This window comes from Phyllobates terribilis, unplaced genomic scaffold (genome assembly GCF_046119375.1).
Source record: "Phyllobates terribilis strain yellow unplaced genomic scaffold, ASM4611937v1 Scaffold_2__4_contigs__length_985480577, whole genome shotgun sequence".
Classification (NCBI taxonomy): domain Eukaryota; kingdom Metazoa; phylum Chordata; class Amphibia; order Anura; family Dendrobatidae; genus Phyllobates; species Phyllobates terribilis.
This window is the reverse complement of record NW_027362762.1, coordinates 158,012,412-158,026,785: the sequence shown is the minus strand read 5'-3', so window position 1 is coordinate 158,026,785 and position 14,374 is coordinate 158,012,412. Positions and strand designations below refer to the sequence as shown.

Sequence of the window (14,374 nt, the reverse complement as noted above, 5' to 3'; positions counted from 1 at the left end):
AATTTCGGAAGCTGAATAAAGAGATATCTTCGATCTGATGTCTTATTCCCGAGAAATCCACATTTTTTTTAGATGTAAATGAGCTGTTCCAGACTATGGGGTGGACACTGATCTACTTGAGAATCTTCCACCAGAGATTATTATTAGTGATGAGCGAGTATGTTCGGTTAACTGCTTGACGGCTTTAATACATGTGAGGAATGCTTAAGAAACAAGCATTCCTCACATGTATTAAAGCTGTCAAATAGTCGCATATCATGCACACGGGAGTGATTCAAACATATCACCGAGTACGCTGAAGATACTCGGTACTCGCCCGAGCATACACGCCGAAAGGGTTTAACGAACATACTCGCTCATCACTAATTATTATAAATTAAAGTGGTGTTACCAGTGAGAGACATGTAATTAGTACAGAATTTGCTGCAGCTCTCACAGCTCTGCTGTATTGCAACAATATTGCAAAACTGGCAGCTTGGAAGCTGAAGCACTGAGAGGAACCTGCAGATGTGTGAGGTATAATCACACACAACTCTGTTGTATTACAACCCTGCCTGCCTGTGAGATGGAAGCTGAAGCTGAGAGGAACCTGCAGATGTGTGAGGTATAATCACACACAGCTCTGCTGTATTACAACCCTGCCTGCCTGTGAGATGGAAGCTGAAGCTGAGAGGAACCTGCAGATGTGTGAAGTATAATCACACACAGCTCTGCTGTATTACAACCCTGCCTGCCTGTGAGATGGAAGCTGAAGCTGAGAGGAACCTGCAGATGTGTGAAGTATAATCACACACAGCTCTGCTGTATTACAACCCTGCCTGCCTGTGAGATGGAAGCTGAAGCTGAGAGGAACCTGCAGATGTGTGAGGTATAATCACACACAGCTCTGCTGTATTACAACCCTGCCTGCCTGTGAGATGGAAGCTGAAGCTGAGAGGAACCTGCAGATGTGTGAGGTATAATCACACACAGCTCTGCTGTATTACAACCCTGCCTGCCTGTGAGATGGAAGCTGAAGCTGAGAGGAACCTGCAGATGTGTGAGGTATAATCACACACAGCTCTGCTGTATTACAACCCTGTCTGCCTGTGAGATGGAAGCTGAAGCTGAGAGGAACCTGCAGATGTGTGAGGTATAATCACACACAGCTCTGCTGTATTACAACCCTGTCTGCCTGTGAGATGGAAGCTGAAGCTGAGAGGAACCTGCAGATGTGTGAAGTATAATCACACACAGCTCTGCTGTATTACAACCCTGCCTGCCTGTGAGATGGAAGCTGAAGCTGAGAGGAACCTGCAGATGTGTGAGGTATAATCACACACAGCTCTGCTGTATTGCAGCCCTGCCTGCCTGTGAGATGGAAGCTGAAGCTGAGAGGAACCTGCAGATGTGTGAGGTATAATCACACACAGCTCTGCTGTATTACAACCCTGCCTGCCTGTGAGATGGAAGCTGAAGCTGAGAGGAACCTGCAGATGTGTCAGGTATAATCACACACAGCTCTGCAGTGAGATCAGGAGAGGAGAGAGCGGCCATGACACATCACACTGGTATCTCCCCCGTCATTTAAAATAATCTCTGGAGGCAGAGTTATCTTCCAGGCAGTGTCCTCCCCAGAACCTTGAACAGCTCATTTACATATAAGAAAAACGTGGATTTCTTTGGAATAAGACATCGGATTGTAGATATCAAGGTATCAATTTATCCAGCTTCCTATGATCTACATGCCCATATAGACGGCTTAGAAAGGATCATCCTACTGACAGACTCCTTTTAAAAATATAATAGAAACCAATTTTGCCCCCATGGTGGTGGAAACTATTTTTTTTTATGCATTTGGGCACAATGGCTATAATGAAAGAGGACTGCAAGTGTCTTGGTAAAATGCGTTAAATAATTTATAGTACTGTCTATGTACACTTTTATATGACTGACACTTCACTGAACACATACAATTTAAATCCGGCAACAATTTGGTAGAGGCAAAAACAGATTAAAAATGTAGGAATAATAAAGTATAACATGGTTTCTCTGTGAACAGATTGTCATGTAAGTGTTTATTATTTGCAGTTCCTCTTTCTCCTCTCCGGTCACGACCACTACATATTCTTGAGGACGCCACTCATGTTCGGGTATCCACATGTAAGTTTCCTACTTTTGATTTTCATTGTACGTTGTAGAATAAATAGAAAACATAGACATGTTCTGTGTATTTTGTCTGTACATTCATGGGACTAGCTGATCTTATTATAGGAAAGATCACTGTATGTAATTTCTGGACTGTGTGTAGAAGTACAGAACAGCCACAAATAGTTAAATGGCATTGCTAGCCTCATGAACACACTGGACTTAAACTATATGTTCAGTGGCACAATATTTGTTGCACTTTTTTAATTAATAGGAGGGCAGACTTGTCCTGATATATAAATGACAGCTCCTCAGTGTCCACCCACCACTGCTGAGATCTAACACAGCTCTGTATAAGCTGCAGCTGTCAGTCAATCTGGGTGGACAGAATACACTATTTTTATTATTAGGATCATTCAAACATTCTGACATATATTTTTGCAGTAAGTACATCAGCCCCACCAGTTAATGTCACATCTGGTGACATTTTCACCTCACCTTCTGCTGATTTTGTCCCAGCCAACACAGGGAAGCTGATAATTGATCTATAGTAAACAAACTGAAGAGAAAATCACTTTGTTTTGTGTAAAGACATGGTAAGGCATCATTTATACAGTACAGACCAAAAGTTTGGACACACCTTCTCATTTAAAGATTTTTCTGTATTTTCATGACTATGAAAATTGTACATTCACACTGAAGGCATCAAAACTATGAATTAACACATGTGGAATTATACACTTAACAAAAAAGTATGAAACAAATGAAAATATGTCTTATATTCTAGGTTCTTCAAAGTAGCCTCCTTTTGCTTTGATGACTGCTTTGCACACTCTTGGCATTCTCTTGATGAGCTTCAAGGGGTAGTCAATGGAAATGGTTTTCACTTCACAGGTTTGCCCTGTCAGGTGTAATAAGTGGGATTTCTTTCCTTATAAATGGGGTTGGGACCATCAGTTGTGTTGTGCAGAAGTCTGGTGGATACACAGCTGATAGTCCTACTGAATAGACTGTTAGAATTTGTATTATGGCAAGAAAAAAGTAGCTAAGTAAAGAAAAACGAGTGGCCATCATTACTTTAAGAAAAGGTCAGTCAGTCCAAAAAATTGGGAAAACTTTGAAAGTGTCCCCAAGTGCAGTTGCAAAAACCATCAAGCGCTACAAGGAAACTGGCTCACATGAGGACCGCCCCAGGAAAGGAAGACCAAGAGTCACCTCTGCTTCTGAGGATAAGTTTATCCGAGTTTACAGCCTCAGAAATCGCAGGTTAACAGCAGCTCAGATTAGAGACCAGGTCAATGCCACACAGAGTTCTAGGAGCAGACACATCTCTTCAACAACTGTTAAGAGGAGACTTTGTGCAGCCGGCCTTCATGGTAAAATAGCTGCTAGGAAACCACTGCTAAGCACAAGCAACATGCAGAAGAGACTTGTTTGGGCTAAAGAACACCAGGAATGGACATTAGACCAGTGGAAAATCCGTGCTTTGGTCTGATGAGTCCAAATTTGAGATCTTTGGTTCCAACCACCGTGTCTTTGTGCGATGCAGAAAAGGTGAACGGATGGACTCTACATGCCTGGTTCCCACCGTGAAGCATGGAGGAGGAGGTGTGATGCTTTGCTGGTGACACTGTTGGGGATTTATTCAAAATTGAAGGCATACTGAACCAGCATGGCTACCACGGCATCTTGCAGCGGCATGCTATTCCATCCGGTTTGCGTTTAGTTGGACCATCATTTATTTTTCAACAGGACAATGACCCCAAACACACCTCCAGGCTGTGTAAGTGCTATTTGACCAAGAAGGAGAGTGATGGGGTGCTACGCCAGATGACCTGGCCTCCACAGTAACCAGACCTGAACCCAATCGAGATGGTTTGGGGGAGCTGGACCGCAGAGTGAAGGCAAAAGGGCCAACAAGTGCTAAGCATCTCTGCGAACTCTTTCAAGATTGAAGACCATTTCCGGTGACTACCTCTTGAAGCTCATAAAGAGAATGCAAAGAGTGTGCAAAGCAGTCATCAAAGCAAAAGGTGGCTACTTTGAAGAACCTAGAATATAAGACGTATTTTGAGTTGTTTCACACTTTTTTGTTAAGTATATAATTCCACATGTGTTAATTCATAGTTTTGATGCCTTCAGTGTGAATGTACAATTTTCATAGTCAGAAATATCTTTAAATGAGAAGGTGTGTCCAAACTTTTGGTCTGTACTGTATATGGCCCTAATATAGCTGAAAATTAGGCCCAACCGCAGGTCTAATGAACTTACAGCTTCAGCGATCCAGCATTATGACTTCTGATTGAGGCTTATATCACATGATCCATCTCAGCCACTCAAACTCAAAACCCTTTTAAACTTGAGTCAAAAACTGCATCACATGACTTATGACTTTTCGGGGCTGGCACACAGTCTGAGAGTGATCATGCGAAAAGAAGTGTTTTTTTTTTCTTTTTCCACTTTGGGACAAGAAGCAATTACACCTCCTAGTGTTGATTTAATGGAGATGTCTATTTTGGACCATCAAAATATACAATAAGCCAAAGGTGTCAAACTCATGACCTACGGCCAAATACGGCCCGCCATGTCATTCAAAGCTGCCAGAGAGGTCAGGACACACTTCAACACTGCTCCGGTTAGCTCTCCGTATGGAGAAATTGGAGAGCCTGTCGGAGCAGTGTTGAAATGTGCGCCGGAGCTCAAAATATAAGATGGCAGCTGCCCCCTGTGCTGGCGCCATCCCCTCTACTATCAGCTGTGTTCTATGTCGACACAGCCAGTGCTTAGAAGAGGAAGTGGAGCCGGCACAGCGGCACAGGGAGCCGATGCGATCTTGGAATCTGAGCAGATGCAGTGAGCGGTAAAAAGAGGGGACGGTGCCAGCACAAGGAGCAGGTGCCATCTTTGTTAGAGTGAACAGTGCACGCCGTGAACATAGTCAGCCAGCACAAATGGTGAACGCAGTGATTGCAGTCAGCCTTTATAAACCGTGAATTCATTGATTGCAGTCAGCCTGCACAAACAGTGAATCCATTGATTGCAGTCAGCCTTTAGGCTACGTGCCCACGATGCAGAAATGCTCCTGATTTTTTCCTGAGCGTTTCTGCATCTCCCTGGCAGAAAAAATGCATGCGGATTGTACATGCGGATTGTACATGCGCTTTTCTTGCCAGGGACATGCGGATGTGAAGCGTTCTTCACATGCATTTCCGCATGCGGGTTGAAAAGCGCTTGTCAAGCGATTTTAGCATCACTTGGAAAGTGCTTGACAACTTGGTCACACTATATAAATCCATGCAAACGGCATGGATTTATATAGTGTGACCGTAAAGAATGGTAAAAAATAAAAAAATAAATCTATACTTACCTTCTGATGGCCCCCGAAATCTTTATTCGATCCGTCCTGGCTTGCCGGCAGCTCGCGGTACACTGAAGGACCTGCCGTCACATGACTAAATGACGTCAGCGCAGGTCCTTCAGTCCACTGTGATCTGCCGGCAATCGAAGACGAGCACACCGGGGGCCATCAGAAGGAAAATATAATATTTTTAGTTTTTATTTTATTCTTTTTTTTTACAGGTTCTATGGTACCCGGGTCTGGAGGCGAGTCTCCTCTCCTCCAGACCCAGGTACCATCCGCACATTGAAACGCATGGAATGCGCATGTACAGATCCAGTGATGCGTAATCCATGCGTTCCAATGCAAGTCAATGGCGGCGAAAACACAGCGCTTCCGCTAAATAATTGGTAGTGCTGCGTTTTTTTCCGCAATGATAATCTGCTTCGGAAATTTCCACAGCATGTGCACAGAACATGCGGATTATCATTGGGGAACATGGCAGGCCTTCTACCAAGCATTTTTTAAGCGTTTCTGCTGCGTTTTTGCCGCTGTGGAAACGCTTAAAAAACCCATCGTGGGCACACAGCCTACACAAACAGTGAATGCAGTGATCGCAGTCAACCTGCACAAACAGTGAACGCAGTTATCGCAGTCAGCCTGCACAAACAGTGAACGCAGTGAATACAGTCAGCCGGCACAAAAAGTGAACGCAAAGGACACAGTCAGCCAGCACTTTTCTCTGGTCCCATTTTTGAATCAGAGCAGACGCAGCCAGTACTTAGCATAGGGAGCAATCCATCTTGCACTCTGAGATATGGCACAGCTCTCTTAGCCCTACTACATAGGAACAGCTCTCCTAGCCTTACTACTCAGGGATAGCTCTCTTAGGATTATTACCCAGGAACAGCACTCATAGCCCTACTAGCCAAGGAGAGCTCTCTTAGTCCTACTACCCAGGGACAGCTCTCTTAGCCCTACTACCCAGAAATATCTCTCTTAGCCCTACTACCCAGGAACAGCACTCGTAGCCCTACTACCCAGGCACAGCACTCGTAGCTCTATTACCCAGGGACAGCTGTCTTAGCCCTACTACCCAGGGACAGCTGTCTTAGCCCTACAACCCAGGGACATCTCTCTTAGCCCTACTACCCCCTGTACCGACAATCCGCTGCCTCGGGGTAACTCTTGACCCTGTCCTTCAAACCCCACACCCAAGCTCTTGTCACCTCCTGTAGCCTCCAGCTCAAAAATATTTCCAGAATCCGTCCTTTCCTCAACCCTCAATCTACTAAACTGCTTGTGCATGCCCTCATCATCTCCCGCCTCGACTACTGCAACATCCTCCTCTGTGGCCTACCTGCTAGCACTCTCGCACCCCTCCAGTCCATCCTTAACTCAGCTGTGTGACTGATCCATCTCTCGCCTCGCTACTCCTCTGCTACCCCCCTTTCCAAATCCCTTCACTGGCTCCCAATTGCCCAGCGTATCCAGTTCAAACTACTAACACTGACCTACAAAGCCATCCATAACCTTTCTCCTCCTTACATCTCTGAACTATTCTCCCGATATATTCTCTCACATAATCTCCAGTCCTCCCAAGACCTCCTTCTCTCCTCCACACTTATTCGTTCCTCACGCAATCGCCTCCAAGATTTCTCCCGAATATTCCCCGTCCTATTGAATTCTGTGCCTCAACACGTCCGATTATCCACCACACTTGGATCCTTCAGACGGAACCTGAAAACCGATCTCTTCAAACAAGCTTACAGCCTGCCATGACCTTGCCTGCTGCCACCTCAACAACACCGGAGCTACTGCAACCCCTCAACCTACTGTCTCCTTCCCCATTCCTGTAGAATGTAAGCCCGCAAGGGCAGGGTCCTCTTCCCTACTTACCAGTCTGTCATTGTTAGTTTGTTTACTATAAGTGATATCTGTATTTGGTATGTAACCCCTTCTTATGTACAGCACCATGGAATCAATGGCGCTATATAAATAAATAAATAATAATAATAATAATACCCAGGAACAGCTCTCATAGCCCTACTATCCATGGACAGCTCTCTTAGCCCTACTACCCTGGGAGAGCGCTATTAGGCCTACTACTCAGACAGTGCTGTTAGTCCTACTGCCCAGAAACATCTCTCTCAGCCCTACTAGGAACAGCTCTCTTAGCTCTTTTACCCAGGGACAGCGCTCTTAGCCCTACTACTCAAGGACAGCTGACTTGAAGCCCTACTATCCAGGGACAGCTGTCTTATAGCCCTACTACCCACAGATAGCTCTCTTATAGCCCCTGGCCAGTCTGTGCACTGCAGTCCGTGCCAGAACCATGTTTCACCGATGTCTGCATGAGCCCTTACAACTACAAGTGGCTCTTTGAAGTCAACCATAATGCTGATGTGGCCCTTGGTGAAACAGAGTTTAACACCCCTGCAATAAGCTTATCACAAAATGTTCTCTTCCTGGGAGTCTGTGCTACAAAGAGCGACTATGGGAGTAAATATTCAATTTCTCTGCCGTCCTTCCTTAGGCTATGTGCCCACGATGCAGAAATGCTCCGGATTTTTCCTGAGCGTTTCTGCATCTCCCTGGCAGAAAAAACGCATGCGGATTGTACATGTGGATTGTACATGCGTTTTCCTGCCAGGGACATGCGGATTTGAAGCGTTTTCACATGCATTTCCGCATGTGGGTTGACAAGCGCTTTCCAAGCGATTTTAGCATCACTTGGAAAGTGCTTGTCAACTTGGTCACACTATATAAATCCATGCAAACGGCATGGATTTATATAGTGTGACCTTAAAGAATGGTTAAAAATAAAAAATAAATCTATACTTACCTTCTGATGGCCCCCGCAGTCTTGCTTCGCTCCGTCCTGGCTGCCGGCAGATCGCGGTACACTGCACTGAAGGACCTGCCGTCACATGACTAAATGACATCAGCGCCGGTCCTTCAGTCCACCGCAATCTGCCGGCATGGGAGGACGAGCGCAGCGGGGGCCATCAGAAGGTAAATATAACAATAATTTTTTGTTTTATTCTTTTTTTCACAGGTTCTATGGTACCCGGGTCCGGAGGAGAGTCTCCTGTCCTCCAGACCCGGTCACCATCCGCACATTGAAACATGTGGAATTCGCATCTACATATGCAGTGATGCGTAATCCATGCGTTTCAATGCAAGTCAATGGCGGCGAAAATGCAGCACTTTCGCAAAATAATTGGTAGTGCTGCGTTTTTTTCCGCAATGATAATCCGCAGCGGAAATTTCCGCAGCATGTGCACAGCACATGCGGATTATCATTGGGGAATATGGCAGGCCTTCTACCATGCGTTTTTTAAGCGTTTCTGCAGCGTTTTTGCCGCTAAGGAAACGCTTAAAAAACGCATCGTGGGCACACAGCCTTAGAGAACTTTATCCATCACATTGGATACAATTGCGAAAATTTAATAGGAGTCGCACGCCTGCTAAGCTGGTGTTAGATTTCTGGCGTGCATTATAGTATATTTCTCATAAGGGTGCTGGCCATCCCATTTTCTAAGTCTCATCAACTTTTTATAAAATGCCAGAAAACTGGCATAGAGAGAATGATAAACGTCCTCTAAAAACTTTGGCCAAAGAACGTTGGTTTAGTGGTTAGCACCGTTACTTTGCAGCGCTGGGTTTGTTCCTGGGTTCAAATTCCTCCATGGACATCATCTGCAAGGAATTTGTATTTTCTTCTGGGGTTTCTGTGGCTTTCCTTACACACTCCAAATACACTGCTGAAAAAAATAAAGGGAACACTCAAATAACAAATCCTAGATCTGAATGAATGAAATATTTTCATTGAATACTTTGTTCTGTACAAAGTTGAATGTGCTGACAACAAAATCACACAAAAATCATCAAAGGAAATCAAATTTATTAACCAATGGAGGCCTGGATTTGGAGTCACCCCCAAAATTAAAGTGTTAAAACACACTACAGGCTGATCCAACTTTGATGTAATGTCCTTAAAACAAGTCAAAATGAGGCTCAGTATTGTGTGTGGCCTCCACGTGCCTGTATGACCTCCCTTCAACGCCTGGGCATGTTCCTGATGAGGTTGCAGATGGTCTCCTATGGGATCTCCTCCCAGATCTGGACTAAAGCATCTGCCAACTCCTAGACAGTCTGTGGTGCAACGTGATGTTGGTGGATGGAGCAAGACATGATATCCCAGATGTGCTCAGTCGGATTCAGGTCTGGGGAACGGGGGGGCCAGTCCATAGCTTCAATGCCTTCATCTTGCAGGAACTGCTGACACACTCCAGCCACATGAAGTCTGGCATTGTCCTGCATTAGGAGGAACCCAGGGCCAACCGCACCAGCATGTGGTTTCACAAAGGGTCTGAGGATCTCATCTCGGTGCCTAATGGCAGTCAGGCTACCTCTGGCGAGCACATGGAGGGCTGTACGGCCCTCCAAAGAAATGCCACCCCACACCATTACTGACCCACTGCCAAACCGGTCATGCTGAAGGATGTTGCAGGCAGCAGATCGCTCTCCACGGCGTCCACAGACTGTCACGTCTGTCACATGTGCTCAGTGTGAACCTGCTTTAATCTGTGAAGAGCACAGGTCGCCAGTGGCGACTTTGCCAATCCTGGTGTTCTGTGGCAAATGCCAAGCGTCCTGCACGGTGTTGGGCTGTGAGCACAACCCCCATCTGTGGATGTCGGGCCCTCATACCACCATCATGGTGTTGGTTTCTAACCGTTTGTGCAGACACATGCACATTTGTGGCCTGCTGGAGGTCATTTTGCAGGGCTCTGGCAGTTCTCCTCCTGTTCCTCCTTGCACAAAGGCAGAGGTAGCGGTCCTGCTGCTGGGTTGTTGCCCTCCTACCGCCCCCTCCACATCTCCACTAGCCTGTCTCCTGGTAGCGCCTCCAGCCTCTGGACACTACGCTGACAGACACAGCAAACCTTCTTGCCACAGCTCGCATTGATGTGCCATCCTGGGTGAGTTGCACTACCTGAGCAACTTCTGTGGGTTGTAGAGTCCGTCTCATGCTACCACGAGTGTGAAAGCACAACCAACATTCAAAAGTGACCAAAAAATCAGCCAGAAAGCATTGGTACTGAGATGTGGTCTGTCGTCCCCACCTGCATAACCACTCCTTTACTGAGGATGTCTTGATAATTGCCAATAATTTCCATCTATTGTCTATTCCATTTACACAACAGCATGTAAAATTGATTGTCAGTCAGTGTTGCTTCCTAAGAGGACAGTTTGATTTCACAGAAGTTTGATTTACTTGCAGTTATATTTTGTTGTTTAAGTGTTCCCTTTATTTTTTTTGAGCAGTGTACATACTGATAGGGAGTTTAGATTGTGAGTCCCATTAGGGATAATGATGATGCGATCTATAAAGTGCTGTAGATTAATGGTGCCATATAAGTGAGTAAAATAAATAAGTAAAAGAGGTACCAATAATAATGACCACATCTGTGTATTGTATACTCACTCTGAGGCCACATTCAAATGTTCAGTATTTGGTCAGTATTTTACATCATTATTTGTAAGCCCAAACCAGGAGTGGGTGATAAATACAGAAGTGGTGACGTGGTTCTATTATATTTTTTTTCCTGTGATTGTTCCACTCCTGGTTTTGGCTTACAAATACGGAGGTAAAACACTGACCAAATACTGAACGTGTGAACGTAGCCTTAAAGGGAACCTGTCATGTAAAAAAAATTATTAACCTGGTGATATAAGGTTAATCTGCAAATTAATAGCGTTCTGCTGCTGCACGGTGCCCTCACTGAGAGACCCGCTGTCGGTAGGAAATTAACTTTTTCTTGTCATAGGGGTGGGCAGACACTGCTTCAGTCACCGCTTAGTACATAGTGAGAGGAGTCTGTGATCACACCCCGGTACTGACTGATGCATGATTGCTGAGCCAGCTATCAGACAGTGCCAAAGCATGGCTACAGCTGCTGCTCACTATGTATTGAGCGATGACTGAAGTCGTGCCTCTATGACAAAGTCAGAGGCTGCGGGGAGGCATAAGCTTCATTTCCTCCCAGCACTAGTGGTCTCAGAGCGCTATTAACCTGCAGATTAGCCAACTATCTGCAGGTTAATAGCGTTTTTTTTACATGACAGGTTCCCAAATCATACAATAATTTAATTCAATAAAAAAAAAACATATGCAGTCATGGATGAAAGTATTGGCACCCTTGAAATTGTTCCAGAGAATGAAGTATTTGTCCCAGAAGATTATTGCAGTTACATATGTTTTATCATAAACCTGTTTATTTCCTTTGTGTGTATTTGAACAACACAAGAAAAAACAAATTAAAAAAAAGCAAAATTGGACATTGGACATAATTTCACACAAACCCCCAAAAATGGTCCAGGCAAAATTGTTGGCAACATCAACTTAATATTTGGTTGCACACCCTTTGTAATAAATAACTGCAATCAATCGCTTCCTATAACCATCAACAAGCTTCTTACCCCTCTCAACTGGAATTTCGGACCACTGTTCTTTTGCAAACTGCTCCAGGTCTCTCATAGTTAAAGGCGCCTTCTCCCAACAGAAAATTTAAAATCTCTCCACAGGTCTTCCATGGGATTTAGATCCAGAATCATTGCTGGTCACTTCAGAACTCTACAGCACTTTGTTTCCATCCATTTCTGGTTGCTTCTTGAAGTATGTTTGGGGTCATTGTCCTGCTGGAAGACCCATAACCTAGGATGCAAACCCAGCTTTCTGACACTGGGCACTATTATTGTGACCCAAAATCCTTTGGTAATCTTCAGATTTCACGATTCCTTGCACACAAAGGCACCCAGTGCCAGAGGCATCAAAATAACCCCAAAACATCTTTGAATCTCCACTATAATTGACTGTAGGTACGGTGTTCTTTTCTTTGAAGTCCTCATTCCCTTTTCGGTAAACAGTAGAATGATGGGCTTTACCAAAAAGCTCTATCTTGGTCTCATCTGTCCACAAGACGCTTTCCCAGAAGGATTTTGGCTTACTCACTTACATTTTGGCAAACTGCAGTCTAGCTTTTTTATATCTCTGTATCAGCAGTGGGGTCCTCCTGGCTCTCCTGTCATAGCATTTCACTTCATTCAAATGTCGACGAATAGTTTGAGCTGACACTGATGCACCTTGAGTTGGCAGGACAGCTTGAATTTCTTTGGAACTCGATTGGGACTGTTTCTCCACTATCTGGACTATCCTGCATTGCAACTCTTCATCAATTTTTCTCTGTCGTCCATGTCCAGGGAGATTAGCTACAGCATAATTTTGGTTCTCAATTTCTCCAACAATTCTCTTCTCCTCTTTCTGTTCTCCATGCTTAGTTTGGCACACAGAGACACACAATGCAAAGATTGAGTCAACTCCTCCACTTTTTACCTGATTTCAGGTGTGATTTTCTTATTTGCCCACACCTGTTACTTGCCACAGGTGAGTTGGAACGAACATCACATGCTTGAAACAAAGTTGTTTATCCAAAATTTTGGAAAGGTGCCAACAATTTTGTCTGGCCCATTTTTGGGGTTTTGTGTGAAAATATGTCCAATTTGTCTTTTTTTCCCCCTCTTTTTTTTGTGTTGTTCAAATACACACAAAGGAAATAAACATGTATATAACAAAACACGTGTAGTTGCAATAATTGTCTGGGAGTAATACTTTATTTTCTGGAAAAATTTCAAGGGTGCCATGAATGTATGTATATAATATATATGGTAAACCAATATGCTTATATTCTTTTTTTCAGGTTCAGAGTATTCAATTAATTTCAGAAGTCCAGCTGCCACATGGGCTTACGTCCAGAATCTGAAGGTGATTGACAATCAAAAGAAATTAATGGAGTTGTCACGGAGTTTAGAGCCATCCTGAGATGTCAGTACAATAATCCTGGAAGTAATGAGGATGTGGAAGAGCTGCTATAGATTGGACAGGAATTTAATCCCTGTATCAGGGACAGAGGCTGCCCATGGACCACAGCCAGTCCAATATTTGGACTCTTCATATGTAGAATGTGTACTCTAACTCAAACTACCATCCACTCCAATGATACTGTATCAAATGTTTCTCTGATATTTCCAAAACAAGGCAAGATAGAATCTTATGTTGCTTCATAATATCAAGGATCGGGATAACGTGTACAGATGAACACATTTTAAAAATAATTATTGACTCCTACTAAGGAATTAATTAACTTCTTACAATTGTACGTGTGGTCAATTTTGTTTTGGCCAAACTGTATTTTGTTGTATTTTTTTTTTCAGAATATTTTATCTTGTTAACTTAATATTGGAATAGTTTTCTGAGCTTTGTTCTGCTTCACACATGAATGTATATAAAGGAGAATTGTCTGTGCTGATCTTAATGACTATGTAGTAGTATAGCATTTGCAATTCATTTTGTTACATATTTTAGTTAGAGAGATGACAAATACAGTACTTTTTCTGATATTGTAATTAGAGAATGCTGGTTTATTGCAAAATGAAAAAGAAATTTCAATCATAAAATGCAAGAGTTCAAATGACAAAGTTGTCTTTAACCATCACTTTTCAAACAGTCTTATTCAATAGAATATCAAAATCTCAGTTCCACAACCACTAAGTATTGCATTTGCACCTATTTAAACGGTTGTATGAAATTAGATTGTTATCGTGAATAGAAATGATCAAATCTTTTGAAATTCAAATTTGCCATGTACAACACAATTGAAAAAAAAAAATCATGAATCAAAAATACTGCAAAGCCTCCAATTGTCCTGATAAGACATGTGCAACACTCTGAGGTCTGCTAGGACTATATTCAACCTCTTTAACACATACACAGCCTTAGTAATGTGAAAGTGACCTCACTATTGAAAAGGATGGTAACCCAGAAGTAACTAACAGTCCATTTAA

At 43.6% G+C, this 14,374-nt stretch overlaps 1 protein-coding gene across 2 annotated transcripts in view; it reads left to right on the top strand.

Moving 5' to 3' along the window:
- The window catches only part of RAPGEF3 (Rap guanine nucleotide exchange factor 3), a 139,753-nt gene extending 125,660 nt beyond the window's left edge, over positions 1–14,093 (top strand). For both annotated transcript variants that reach the window (XM_073663173.1, XM_073663174.1), the window contains 2 exons: positions 2,071–2,142; positions 13,231–14,093. In XM_073663173.1, coding sequence (XP_073519274.1) covers positions 2,071–2,142; positions 13,231–13,352 — 194 coding nt within the window. In that variant the 3' untranslated portion in view covers positions 13,353–14,093. The remainder of the gene's footprint in view (positions 1–2,070; positions 2,143–13,230) is intronic.
- The last annotated feature ends 281 nt before the right edge of the window (positions 14,094–14,374 follow it).